General features: G+C 52.0%; 2 protein-coding genes across 7 annotated transcripts in view; one reads left to right on the forward strand and one right to left on the reverse strand.

Annotated features, from left to right (window-relative positions):
- Nucleotides 1–1,760: 1,760 nt before the first annotated feature.
- On the reverse strand, nucleotides 1,761–6,075 carry YBEY (ybeY metalloendoribonuclease). 3 transcript variants are annotated; one of them, XM_002716853.5, is made up of 4 exons: nucleotides 5,866–6,075; nucleotides 3,432–3,560; nucleotides 2,950–3,018; nucleotides 1,761–2,003 (listed from the first exon to the last, which is right to left on the reverse strand). In XM_002716853.5, the coding sequence occupies exons 1-4, from the start codon at nucleotides 6,073–6,075 to the stop codon at nucleotides 1,917–1,919; spliced, it is 495 nt and encodes a 164-aa protein (XP_002716899.1). In that variant the 3' UTR covers nucleotides 1,761–1,916. The 3 variants fall into 3 exon arrangements, with proteins under 3 accessions (XP_002716899.1, XP_017202724.1, XP_017202725.1); XM_017347235.3 differs by having other exon boundaries at nucleotides 5,827–6,075; XM_017347236.3 differs by lacking the exon at nucleotides 3,432–3,560.
- Nucleotides 6,076–6,081: 6 nt separating this feature from the next.
- The window catches only part of MCM3AP (minichromosome maintenance complex component 3 associated protein), a 67,492-nt gene continuing 59,626 nt past the window's right edge, over nucleotides 6,082–13,947 (forward strand). For 2 of the 4 annotated variants that reach the window (XR_011387660.1, XM_051859503.2), the window contains exons 1-4: nucleotides 6,635–6,773; nucleotides 7,367–8,717; nucleotides 8,950–9,173; nucleotides 13,796–13,874. Coding sequence is in view for 3 of the 4 variants with exons in the window: in XM_051859503.2 (XP_051715463.2) it covers nucleotides 7,496–8,717; nucleotides 8,950–9,173; nucleotides 13,796–13,874 (1,525 nt within the window). In the remaining variant the exon portion in view is untranslated. Of the gene's footprint in view, nucleotides 6,221–6,634; nucleotides 6,774–6,829; nucleotides 6,985–7,366; nucleotides 8,718–8,949; nucleotides 9,174–13,795; nucleotides 13,875–13,947 lie in introns of those variants that run through there. The other 2 variants (XM_070071721.1, XM_051859504.2) reach the window with 2 other exon arrangements.

A 13,947-nucleotide genomic window follows, 5' to 3' on the forward strand; every position in this document is an offset into this window, starting at 1 on the left:
GGTGGGGTCATACCTGAAGAGGACAGAGGGTGAACCCACCTCCTATACTCCATCCCCACTGTCTACCATTGGCGGCTGAAGAGTCTGAGCAGGCTCTGCTGAGCGTGCAGCTGCCTGGGCAGGCTCTCTGGTGGCTGAATATCTGCAGCCTGGTGGTTGGACACAGGGCTTCTCATGGCTGCACCCCACTGCCTGCAGGTGTGATGGGTAGGGGCTCCTCTTGCTGGGCCTTGGGGTGCACTGTGTATAGCTGTATACCTGGTGATGTGATGCGTCCACTGAGACACTGAAGATGACCCATACAACATGGGCTGAGCCTGCATATGGCCCCTGATGCTGCGTTAATGAGATGCTCACCAAGACTCTGGCTCCCTGTGGCCCTGGAGGAACTGAATCTGGAAAACACACAGAAGAGTGAAGGGCCCAGGAGCCTGCTGCCTGCTGGAGCAGGATAGTAGAGGACGTGCCCCCCACCTGGGGCAGAGTGGCTGCCATGGAACAGCCTTGTCACAGCCCCATGCCAGGGACAGGTGATGCAGCTGCTGACCTGACTGTGGGGCAGCCTCTTCTCACTTAGGTCAGCACACTTGCTTTCAGGGTATCTTCCAATAAAAAAAATACCAAATCAAGAGGACAATTGAGGAAACAGGTAGGGGACAGAGGCAGAGGCAAGGAGCTGTGCATACCCCAGGGCTGAAGTCCAGCAGAGGGTCTGGGACACACCCAGGGTGGAGTGCCGCAGACTCCCAGAAGCCTTTGGGTTCTGAGCCCCGAGTCCCCCTGGAACTCTGCTTTGAAGCTTGGGAGTGTGCCAGGATGTGGACAGAGGCGTGTCAGATACAACCAGAAGGTCTTAGGACCCTTCTATCACAAAGGACTGTGGATCCAGAGCTTCTGTTAGGGTTACATCCAGTGATCTTTGCTGTATTAGACATTAGCTGAAGGACACTCTTGGCCAGCTGGAGCAGGTTAGGCACGGGCAATAGGACGAGATGTGTCACAGACCCGAGGGTGCTCCTGAGAGCCAGAGAGGAAGTCCAGGCTAAAACAGGGCACACCCCCAGCAGGAACCACTTGATATGAGAAATGGTCACAGTATCATTGGCTTTAGGATGAGGAAGAGTCTGTTAGGGGTTGTTTTATCACTACCTCACTCAGAGGAGTGGCCCCCTACATCGTCATCAGCGAATGCGGATGCCTGGCACTGATAGTGTGCAATGGCTTAAGCGTCCCACACTTGCAGCAGGTAATGCTGCTAGGGACTGGGGTGTGGCAGTGAGAGCTCCATGCCATGCCTCTACACAGTGATACAGCACAGTGGTGGTGACAGGAGTACCCCCAAAGCGGCCATGAGGCACAGAGCAGACTGCTCACCACAGACCTGCTGTTTGCTGCCACCTTGTTCTTGGGGAACATGTCAAGGCCATGGCCAAACCAGGATACAAGTTCACAACCAGGGCGCCCTTCTCATGAGAGATGAGAGGGCAGGAGACATTCTTGCATCTCCGATGCTGGCCATGGGTCAGACACAGTGGATTCCCTGCTGCAGGGGCTGTCTCCTTGGCCTGCTCCCTCCTTTCCAAGAGGTGATCAGTCTGAAGGTCAGGTTGGGGAGCTGGGTCCAGGCAGGGGTCATGACCCTCACTGACCTCCAGTGGCTCAATTTTTCCTGAGCCGCCACACAGGTAGAGGAGGAAATGCAATCCGCTGAGGTCTGCAGAACTCTCAGGAGGGGTGTGGATTTTGTACTTCTTCAAACCTGGGGGCTCAGAATCATTTTATTTACAACAATGACACTAATCTGCAGTGTTCAAAACCAAGAAATGAATGTCAATTTCTCTTGGGCTCCAAGTCAAGTTCCCCTCATGATACCTGCCCGAAGCCAGGCAGGACAGCGGCAGTCTGGGAAGGAGTCATCAGAAGAGGTCTCTGCTCAGCGGTTGGAGCTGCGTCCCCATGCGCCGGCTCAGCTCCTGCAGCACCTGCTCCTCCTTCTGGTACATCTGAAATAAAGGGTTGGAGAGCACTGCCCTCTAGGAAGGGATGCTGGCTGCCAGCTCCCTACCCGCCTGGTGTCCCTGACCTTGCCCAAGGGCTGCTCCTTGTAGCCCGTGTCCAGAGTGTGGCCTGGAGAATCCTGGGCCTAGTGGATCCTGCCCAGGCCAAAGAGTGGAACCTAGTTCTACCTACTTATACAAGCACTTGTGCCTATCAGCCAGCAAAGCTCCAGGTAGGCAGAGAAAATGGCAGTAGGGATGGTGGAGTGGGGGAGGGGCTGTGGGAGGGGTCAGAGGAGCAGGGAGGCGTGGCCCAGGAAAAGTGGAAAGGCTTGAGGGAGAAGGGCTTTGGGTGATCCATGGCATGTGGGCAGTGGGGTGAGAAGGAGACATCGGGTCAGCATCTGGGGCTGAAGGGAGCTGAGCTGGCGTGGCAGGTGTGGGTCTTATTTTTTTAATGTATTTTATAAAAGGTGAGATGGGGTGGCCTGGTGATGGCCTGATTTGGGGTGTGTGAGAGTGTTTTAGAGGTGAGTCTGCTGAAATTAGTGGATCAGATGTGAGGGCCTGGACTCCATGTGGGCTGTTCTGTCAATCACCTGGCAGCCCTGGAGCTCCCTCCTGAGAGCTGGGACCCACGCCTCTCTTGCCTTGGACATCAGAACGCCTTCTCTCCATCCTTCTGGACGGAACCAGTGGTTCCCTTGCCAGTTCAAAAGCTTTCAGACTTGGACTAAGCCATGCTGCTGGCATCCCTGGGTCTCAGCTCATGGCCTGTGGAGTGGTAAGTTCTCAGCTGTCATAATGTGGGGTCCAATTCCCCTAAGAAGCCCCTTTCACATGTGGACACAAGAGTCTATCACCCGTTCATTCCATCTATAGGGAACCTGGCAGTCAGCTCCTGCCCAACACAGATGCCCACCTCGCACAGGCTGGGAGGCCATGCTCCTACCTTCCGCCACTCAGCCTCTGTGCTATGTGTGAAGCCCAGCAGGTGGCACAATCCATGGGTAGCAGTCACCTGTCAGAAAATCAAACAGCTCATGGGATGATCCCATAGGGATCTATGGGCTAAATATCACTTTTCAGAACACTTTTTCCATTAAGCTGAGGGGAGATAAATCTGGAAGGTACTGGGGGTTTAAATCATCCGCTTTGGCCAGGAAGTCAATTTGCTGCCCTCTAGGAATAAAAACTGAAAAGACTTCCTTGGGAGCTTCCGTGTTTCCGCAGCTGTGTCCTCTCTCTCTTTTTCACCTGACCTGGCACAGGGCACACAGACCCCACCTGGCCTAGTTACCCCCTTCTCTCTGCTGTGGCTTCCCCCTGTAATCCTGCGGTACCTGTGGTGACAGTGAGGCCATAGGGGTCATGTCCTAGCACCTTTACATGGTCCATTTCGTTAGGACACGCGACTCCTGCATCCCCACTTACAGCCAGGGCGTCATAGTAATCTTCTTTGTCTTTGCACTGCTGGAAAATGTACTCCACTCCCAGGAAAATGTCCCCCAAGTTATAGTCATCTGGAGAATCAGGCTGGGGGAATTCACCTGCTTTCAGATTCTAAAAATGAGAAACACAGATTGGAGAAGATAGCCTCAGACCAGCCACAGGATTCACCTGGAAAACCCTGCTGGCAGTGGGCTCTCAGACCACACAGCTCTAGCTGCGTGCCCGACGTCCGGGCCCAGGGTGGACCTGTGGTGAGCGATAGCACAGCCACTAGACAGAGCGACTGGGAATGCTTCCACCTGGCCAGATGAGGCCCTCTCCATTTCTTTCATCCCTCCCAATTCTGAATCACACAAATCTACAACTTCTAGAGTTACATCATCAGACAGGCATTTTGGTATTTTTCTTCTTTGCACTTAGCATTTTATGCTAAACAGTGCTTTGTTGCATTCTCCACACAAAGCCTTGGTTTAGAGCTGTCATGCTAAGACAGTCATCTATGGCTTGTATTTTTTTTCCTATTATGGAAAACAGTAATTGACACATTTATATGCTATGCTTTTAAAATTTTATTTTCTTTTATTTCCTCAGGTGTGATTAAAAGTACATAATCTTTTTGTTAAAGATTTATTTATTTGAAAGTTAGAGTTACACAAAGAGAGAGAGAGGTCTTCCATCGATGGTTCACTCTCCAGTTGGCCACAACAGCTGGAGCTGTGCCGATCCGAAGCCAGGAGCCAGGAACTTCCTCCGGGTGTCCCACATGGGTGCAAGGACTTGGGCCATCTTCCACTGCTTTCCCAGGCCATAGCAAAGAGGTGGATTGGAAGTGGAGCAGCCGGGTCTCGAACCAGTGTCCATATAGGATGTGGGCGCTTCAGGCCAGGGCATTAACCCGCTGCATCACAGCGCCAGCCCCAAATAATCTTTTTCTTAGAAGATTTATTTGGCCGGTGCGGTGGCTCACTAAACTAATCATCCGCCTGCGGCCGGGCACCCTGGGTTCTAGTTCCGGTCGGGGCGCTGGATTCTGTCCCGGTTGCTCCTCTTCCAGTCCAGCTCTCTGCTGTGGTCCAGGAGTGCAGTGGAGGATGGCCCAAGTCCCTGGGCCCTGCACCTGCATGGGAGACCAGGAGAAGCACCTGGCTCATGGCTTCCGATCGGTGCGGTGCACCGGCCGCAGGGCGCTGCTGGAGGGGCCAATGCGGGGTGAACCAGCGGAAAAGGAAGACCTTTCTGTCTCTCTCTCTCTCTCTCTCTCACTGTCCACTCTGCCTGTCAAACAAAATTATTTTATTTATTTGAAAGGCAGAGGCAGAGAGCTGGATCGAAAGTGGAGCAGCCAGGACTCCTATGGGATCGCAGCACCACAGGCAGCGGCTTTAGCAGCTAGCCACAGCGCCGACCCCTACATAATCTTTTTTTTTTTTTGACAGGCAGAGTGCAGAGTGGACAGTGAGAGAGAGAGAGAGAGAGAGAGAGAGAGAGAAAGGTCTTCCTTTTGCCGTTGGTTCACCCTCCAATGGCCGCTGCGGCCGGCGCACCGCGCTGATCCGATGGCAGGAGCCAGGAGCCAGGTGCTTCTCCTGGTCTCCCATGGGGTGCAGGGCCCAAGCACCTGGGCCATCCTCCACTGCACTCCCTGGCCACAGCAGAGAGCTGGCCTGGAAGAGGGGCAACCGGGACAGAATCCGGCGCCCCGACCGGGACTAGAACCCGGTGTGCCGGCGCCACAAGGTGGAAGATTAGCCTAGTGAGCCGCGGCGCCGGCGATAATCTTTTAGAAGCTCTTCAAGTCCTGTATATCGCCAAATTGCTTTCCCAGGAGCCAGCGCTGTGGTACAGCTGCTCCACTTCCGATCCAGCTCTCTGCTGTGGCCTGGGAAAGCAGTGGAGGATGGCCCAAGTGCTTGGGCCCCTGCACCCCTGTGGGAGACCCAGAAGAAGCTCCTGGCTCCTGGCTTCGGATCAGCACAGCTCCAGCCGTGTGGCCAACTGGGGAGTGAGCCATCGGACCTCTCTCTCTCCTCTCGCTCTCGGAAACTCTGCCTTTCAAGTTGCTTTCCCAGAGGTTGCTCCAGTTTATGCTGCTGCTGAAGTCATTTACATAAACAGTGATCTGCAGCCACCGAGTTTCCGGCTGAAAATACACCGTCTTTCATTTTTTCAGCGTTATTTTAATTTTCCGAGTCCAACACTATTCATTATTGAGTCAGGCTTTAGCGCAGCGCCCTCCGCGTCTCAGCCGCGCTGCGGGCGCCAGAGGCCGGAGCGGGGCGTGGGCGCAGGTGAGCCGGCCGCGCGGGAGGGGCGCTCGCTCCAGCTGCGAAAGCTTTGCTAACGGAAATAAGAAACCCCGCCCCAAATGAATACCGACTCGGAGAGCAGGGAGACGAGAGCGCGACCCGTCTTCTACCTCGTGGAACGGGAACGAGAGCACGTCGGTCGGGGCGTTCTTCCCTCTGTAGACTCGGTTGATGCGCTGAATGCTCCGGTTGTCCACGCAGACGACGCCCAGGTCAAAGGTCTGCACCCCGAGGATCTTCCTCACGGCCTCGAGCCTGCCGCGGAGCGGCGCCCTCCTCAGCGGCACGGCCCGCTGCAGGTTCCGCACCACCAGGCTCATCCCGGAGCCGCCGGCCCGCGCGCGCACGCAGCGCCCGCCGACCGGGCGGACCGGACAGGGAACCTGAGGGGGCTGGCGTGCACCGCCGGGAAAATGTCAGCGTCCTGAGGCCGCAACGAGCGCCGGGCAGGCCCCGGAGGGCGAGGTGCGCGGTGGCAGTGCGGGCAGGGGGCGCGGAGGGCCGGGGCTCCCCGACAGGCTGCCCTCCGGCGGGGAGAGACCGCGCCCGCGCTCGCACCGGGGGCTGAGGCTGCGGCCGGCGGCCCGCAGAGCGGAACGCGAGCGCAGCGCGCCAAGCCCGGGCCCGCCCCGCGCGGACCGGAAGTCGGTCCGCCGCGATTCCTGCCCGCCGCTCGGGGAAGCGCGGGCTGGGGCGGCCGCGCCTGCGCCTGCGCCTTCAGCCGGGGCTGCGGGGGCGCCGCGCGGGGCGGGCCTGGGAGTCCTGCGGCGGCGGGCGAGCGGGAGCGCGCCGCTCGCCGAGCCAGGGGTGGGAGCGCCGCCGAGCCGGGAGGGCCCCGCGGCGAGCCGGGGGTTGGGGGCCCGCTCCGGGGAGGGCGGCGCTGCGAACCCCGGGGAGACGCCCGGCGGCCGGTCTGGGCCCGAGGGCGCTGCCTCCCGCCGACCGGTGGCGGCCTGCTAGTGTTTTCGGGGCGTGAGGGCCGAGGAGGCGTCTCCCAGCGCGGGGCCCGCACCCCCGGGTGAGTGCTTTGGCCGGTGGAGCCATTTCCTGGGGTGGTCGCCAGGGTGGGGGAAAGAAACCCTGGAAGAAGTATTCGGTGCTCTGGCTGCTCGGAGAGAAATTAGATGGGAGGAAACATTGAAACACTGATGTTTTAACGGTGTTACATTGTAATCCTCAGCTACGCAGACTGGGAAATGTCAGAAGTTCCCCTCTGCAGATGAAAAGCGGTAGGTAATGGTGTTCATCTTCTTATCGCCAGTTGAGGTTCTTCATGAATTTACCAGCCAAGTAAAACTATTTGGAAAATTTTAAAAAGGTTTATTTATTATTTATTTGAAAGGCAGAGTTAGAGGCAGAGAGATGTCTCCCATCTGCTGGTTCGCTCCCCAGATGGCCGCAAGGGCTTGAGCTGGGCCAGGAGCCAGGAGCCTCTTCCAGCCGGAGTCCAAGGATTTGGGCCATCTTCTGCTGCTTTCCCAGGCCATAACAGAGAGCTGGAGATTTGAAATTTTTTTAATCTTAAAGGATCATGTAACAGGAATTTATTTGAACCATTCTCTTCAACAGTCAATGACATGACTAAAAATCCCTTTCTTACTCTTCCAATAGGACATAGCTGTGACGGTCTGAATTTTTGTCTCTCAGCTCATCCTGAAGATAGAGGGCAGTTTCCTGCTGAGGAAGAGGGCTAATTTTGTACATAGTTTTTTGTTTACCTTTAAACAATTTAATCGGAAGATGAACCCACCAAATCCTTTCAGTGGGCAGCAACCTAGTGCTTTTCCAACCTCTGCTAGTGGTTCCATAGGAACATTTCAGGCTAAGCCACCGTTTCGATTTGGCCAGCCTTCACTTTTTGGGCAAAACAACACATTGTCTGGGAAGAACTCAGGATTTTCACAGGGATCCAGCTTCCCCGCGGCTTCTGGAGTAAGCCATTCCTCTTCAGTGCAAACGTTAGGATTTGCCCAGACTTCCAGTGCTGGACTCTTTTCTGGACTTGAACACACTCCTACCTTTGCAGCTACTTCTGGGCCTTCAAGTTCATCTGTACCTGCAAACCCAGGATTTAGCTTTAAATCATCAACTAACCTTGAGGTTTTCCCAAGTACTTCTACTTTTGGACCAGAAGGTGGAGAATTACCTGGCTCTGGTTTTGGAAAAACAGAGTTCACCTTTAAACCTCTGGAAAATGCAGTCTTCAGACCAATACTGGCAAATGAGTCTGAGCCAGAGAAAACCCAGAGCCAGATTACTTCTGGATTTTTCACATTTTCCCACCCAATTAGTAGTGGACCTGGGGGCCTGGCCCCTTTTTCTTTTCCTCCTGTGACCAGTAGTTCAACTACCAATTCAAATTTTACCTTTTCAAAACCAGTTAATACTAATAATTCATCATCTGCCTTTGCCCCTGCATTGTCTGGCCAAAATGCAGAGGAAGAGAAGAGAGGCTCGAAGTCAGGATTTGGAAGTTGTAATAGCAGCTTCAGCAGCTTCCCCATGTCCTCTGTGTCTGGGGGCGAGTCTTTCCCAGTAAGTAAAACAGGTGTCAGACAAGGGTGTGAGGAAGCCGTTTCCCAGGTGGAGCCACTTCCCAGCCTCATGAAAGGACTGAAAAGGAAGGAGGACCAGGATCGCTCTCCGAGGAGACATGGCCATGAGACAATAGAAGACTGGGATCCTCTGTCCCGGGGCGACCATCCTCCAGATAAACGGCCCGTCCGCCTGAATCGACCCCGGGGAGGCACTCTGTTTGGTCGGACGATACAGGATGTCTTCAAAAGCAATAAAGAAGCAGGTCGTCTGGGAAACAAGGAATCTAAGAAGGAAGCTGGCTTCCTGGAGGCTGGGGAAAGTGACCACATGGCCATCCCAGGAGGGAGTCAGTCTGTCCTGGCACCTTCCCGGCTTCCAGGGGTGAATAAAGAGGAAGAAACCGAAAGCAGAGATAAAAAAGAAGGTGAGCTCTGTGAATGTGCAACCCAGAGTGCATCCTGCTGGCAGGTTTCCTTTGGGTTCCCTGGACGGTAGCTTGAGTTTTCAGATGTATTTCCTGTAAACATTAGGAATTCTAACACAGGACTTTTAACCAGATCTTAGATCCCTGAACATTCCTTTTGGGTGTTGGTGCTCTCTGTCGTTTGAAAGCATTCTGTACGATGGGTTTCTATGTCCATTCTCTGAACCTGTAGATTCTCTAAGAGGAACTCCCGTGAGGCAGAGTAAAAGGAGCGAGAGCGTGGACAGTCTCGGAGGCTTGTCTCCCACGGAAGTCACAGCAATCCAGTGCAAGAACATCCCTGACTATCTCAACGACAGAACTATTCTGGAGAACCACTTCGGCAAAATCGCGAAGGTGCAGCGCATCTATACCAGGCGCAGCAAAAAGCTTGCGGTGGTGCATTTCTTTGATCACGTGAGTACTCCAGACTTGCCCTGTTACCCTGCACTCACGCCATTTGTTGTTAGTCTTCATGTGTTAGTTCCTTGTGCTCCAGAACACAGCGAAAGTGCGCACTCAGCGTAGCGAGACTAGGGTAGCAGTTTCGTTTGTAACTTGGAGGCGTTTGTGAAAGCTCAGGGCGCTCTGGAAATGCTCTGCCAGTGGTTTGCTGAGTCAGGTTCGTGAGACGTGCTCGCCTGGGAACTGTCACCACGCGGCAATTTTCCTAACTCGAGTTTGCAGGTTTTATTTTTATTTGATCATGCTATATGATCACTGTAAATACTCAAATACAAACCCTTGAAATCTTGTTAATCACAGTCCCCAGAGATAACTACTGTTACTTTTTGACTTAATACTCTGACTTTAAAGTTTTCATCTTGTTATATTTTTAAAATTTTTATTTTCATTTTATTTGAAGGGAGGATGAGAGGTAGGTGGGTGGGGGGGAGATTGATTGATTGACTGATCCATCTTCCATCTGGTGATTTACTCTCCATGTGCCCATAACAGCTAGAGCTGTACAGGGCTGAAGCCAGGAGCTGGGAACTCCGTCCGTGTCTCTACATGGGTAGCAGGAACCCACATAATTGAGCTAATCACTGCTGCCTTCTTGGGTACACGTTAGCATGAAGCTGGAATCAGAAGAGGAGCTGGGACTTGAACCTAGACACTGATATGAGATGCAAGTGTTACAAGTCATATCTTTTTTTAAAATATTTATCTATTTGAGAGGTAGAGCCACAGAGAGAGAGGGGAAGAGACAGAAAGGACTGTCATCTGCTGGCTCACTCCTCAAATAGTCACAACAGCTGGAGCTGGGCTGGTCCTAAGCCAAGACCCAGGATCTTCTTCTGGGTCTGCAACATGGGTGCAGGGAACCAAGCACCAGAACCAACCTCCACTGCTTTCCCAGGCCACAGCAGAGAGCCAGATTGGAAGAGGAGCAGATAGGGACCTTAACTGGTGCTCACATGGGACTCCGGCACCGCAGGCAGTGGTCAACCACCACCACCCCTTCCTTTTTAAGATTATTTATTTGAGAGGCAGAATAACAGAGAGAGAGAGAGGTCTTTCATCTGCTGATTCACTCCCCAAGTAGCCTCAATGGTTAGAGCTGGGCCTATCCAAAGCCAGGAGCTAGGAGCTTCTCCCAGTTCTCCCATGTTTGTATGGGGGCCCAAGCATTTGGGCCATCTTCCACTGCTTTTCCAAGCCATTGTCAGGGAGCTGGATCAGAAGTGGAGTAGCTAGGACACCAACTGCTGCCCACATGGGATGCCAGCACTGAAGGTGGAGGTTCAACCTGCTGTGCCACAGCACCACACCCCTCCACCCCACCCCATAGCACCTTTTTTTTTTTTTTTAAGGAAGCATTTTACTTCCTTTTTTATTTTTTATTTTTGACAGGCAGAGTGGACAGTGAGAAAGAGAGAAAGGTCTTCCTTTACCGTTGGTTCACCGTCCAATGGCCGCTGTGGCCGGTGCACCACGCTGATCCGAAGCCATGAGCCAGGCGCTTCTCCTGGTCTCCCATGCGGGTGCAGGGCCCAAGGACCTGGGCCATCCTCCACTGCCTTCCTGGGCCATAGCAGAGAGCTGGCCTGGAAGAGAGGCAACCGGGACTAGAACCCAGGGTTCCAGCGTCGCAGGCTGAAGATTAGCCTATTGAGCCGCAGCGCCGGCCCCCCCCTTTTTTTTTTTTAAGATTTGTTTGTTTGTTTATTTGTTTGAAAGGCAGAGTTACAGAGAAGCAGAGGCAGAAAGAGAATCTGTTGGTTCACTCCCCAGATGGCTGCAGTGGCCAGAGCCAGGAGCCAGGAGCTTCTTCCAGGTCTCCCTTGTGAGTGCAGGGGCCCAGGGACTTGGGCCATCTTGTACCGCTTTCCCAGGCCATAGCACTGAGTGGGGTCAGAAGTGGAGCAGCTGGGACTTGAACTGGTGCCTGTATGGGATGCTGGCACTGCAAGTGGCAGCTTTACCCACTAAGCCACAGTGCCGGCCCCCCTGGTAGCATCTTTTTTTTTTTTTTTTTTTTTTTTTTTAAGATTCATTTATTTATTTGAAAGAGTTACACATATAAGGAGAGGCAGAGAGGTCTTCCATCTGCTGGTTCACTCCTCAGTTGGCCGCAACGACCAGAGCTGTGCTCTTCCGAACCAGGAGCCAGGAGCTTCCTCCAGGTCTCCCACACAGGTGCAGTTATACAGAGGGAGAAGGAGAGAGAGAGAGAGAGAGAGGTCTTCCATCCGCTGGTTCACTCCCCAGGTGGCCGCAAGAGCCAGAGCTGTGCTGATCCGAACCAGGAGCCAGGAGCTTCCTCCAGGTCTCCCACGCGGGTGCAGGGGCCCAAGGACTCGGGCCATCTTCTACTGCTTTCCTAGGCCACAGCAGAGAGCTGGCTCAGAAGTGGAACAGCTGGCCCTGACATAGGATGCCAGCACTGCAGTTGGCTTTATCTGCTAAACCACATCACGGGCTCCACCCCTGGTAGCATCTTAACTGCTGCGCCTATTACCTGCCTCTGTAATTTGACTTTAAGTATATACATATTACATTGGTTGTAGGATACATATACTGCTCATGTTAATGTAGCTTTATTATTTTCTCTGAATATTCTTTTGGAAAAAATTGAGAGTTTTTTGGGAATATATAAAGTAGAACTAACTTTTTTGATAGAAGTGTTGTCAGTGTTATGAAAAAACCAGAAATCCCTATTGGAGACTGCAGGGAAAGACACAAAATCATCTGTAATTCTGCTATCTGATGCCAACTATGAATATTATAGTTAATGTCTTTGCAAGTAGGTGGGCATTATTGTTTGATTAGCTCATTTCCTTTGTTTAAATCCCCAAGAGTGGAATTTTTCTGTCAAAATATGCTCAACATTTTTAGGACTTTTGCTGTGTTTCCTGTCCTATTGATTGTTTAAAAACTCTTCAGTTGCATAAATTATAGTCGTGTGTTGTGCACTGTTATTTCCAGAATGTTTTCATCTTTCCAAACAGAAACTGAAACCATTAAATAGGAACACCCCATCTAATCCCCAGCTCCTGGCGTGCTGTAATCTACTCTGTTGATATGGATTTGCCTGTTCTAGATATTTCCAATACATAAAATCATACAATATTTATCTTTTTGCATATCTTATCTCATGTTGCATGTTTTCTTGGTTTGTCCATATCGTAGCATGTGTCAGAACCTCATTCCTTTTCATGGGTGAATAATACCGTATTGTGTGGATGGATCACATTTTGTTAATCCGCTTGTCTGTGGTTGGACCTTCTGGTTCCAATAATGATGCTGTTGTGATCATACAAATTTTTGTTGTGTCCTTGCTTTCATTTTTCTTGAAATTTTTTTTCAAAGATTTGTTTATCTGGAAGGCACAGAGAGAAAAAGAGAGAGAGAACTGGTTCACTCCCCTAAATGGCCACAACAGCCAGGGCTGGGCCAGGCTACAGCCAGGAACCTGGAGTTTCTTGGTCTCTCACACGGGTGGCAGGGACCTAAGCACTTGGGCATTCTTCCACTGCTTTCCCAGACATATTAATTGAGAGTTGTATTGAAAGCAGACTGGTACTCTTATGGGATGCTGGCATTTTAGGCAACGGCTGGATTAACCTGCACCACAACAGGTTAAGATTGTTGTTGGGGCCTGTACCGTGGCACAGTGGGTTAATCCTCTGCCTGCGGTGCCTGCATCCCATCTGGGCCCCGGTTCTAGTCCTGGCTGCTCCTCCTCCAATCTAGCTCTCTGCTGTGGCTTGAGAAAACAGTAGAAGATGGCCCAGGTCCTTGGGCCCCTGCACCCATGTGGGAGACCAGGAGGAGTCACCTGACCCCTGGCTTCGGATCTGTTGAGCTCCGGCTGTTGCGGCCATTTGGGGAGTGAACCAATGGAAGGAAAACCTTTCTCTATGTCTCTCCCTCTCATTGTCTGTAACTCTACCTCGCAAATAAATAAATAAATACAATCTTAAAAAAAAAGATTGTTGCAATTGGCTTATTTTCTAGCTGAACCTTAAGTGTTTTTATTATGTAGTTTATTAAATATTGCCATTGTAAACAATTCATTGATACAAAGCTAATCACCCCATCTTCTATTACCCAGTAGCAACCCCAGCTACCTGGTGTGCCATATATTTTTCTAGACATTTTTATATTTGCAGGTAGAACAGGTAGGGCTTTTGTAGATGCGGTTTTTGTGGTGAATGATATCCCATGTGTATCGTTTTGCAGCTTCCTTTTGTGTTTCAGTGTGACTTGGCCGTCTTTTTGTTTCTGTGTGTGTAGTTAGCTGGTGAAAATCTTCTCATCAAGTGACACAGGCAAGTTTGTGGCTTCTATCACAGTAGAGTTGATATTTCAAAAGGAAAAAGCAAGCACGTGCATGTGATGCACACGAGGAGGGGAGGGCGAGGCCACCACCGCTGCAGGCAGGCGGTGAGGGCAGAGCACCGTGGGGGGAAGGGCCGCTCTGGTGTCCACAAGGCTCCTTGTTTTTCTGAATGATTGTTTAGTGAATTTGAGATTTCAGTCTTGTTTCCTTTGGTTTCCTCAAGGCCTAATGTGGGGTATGGACTGTTTTCCAGGCATCTGCAGCCCTGGCTAAAAAGAAGGGGAAAAATTTGCATGGAGACATGACTATCTTTTGGCACAAGAAGAAAATAAGTGAGTTTTCATTTATTCTTTTCACAATCGGATGCTCTGTATGCAAAGCCCTTTGACCTTTGAGTGTGAAGCT

Source organism: Oryctolagus cuniculus, chromosome 4 (assembly GCF_964237555.1).
Source record: "Oryctolagus cuniculus chromosome 4, mOryCun1.1, whole genome shotgun sequence".
Taxonomy (NCBI): Eukaryota; Metazoa; Chordata; class Mammalia; order Lagomorpha; family Leporidae; genus Oryctolagus; species Oryctolagus cuniculus.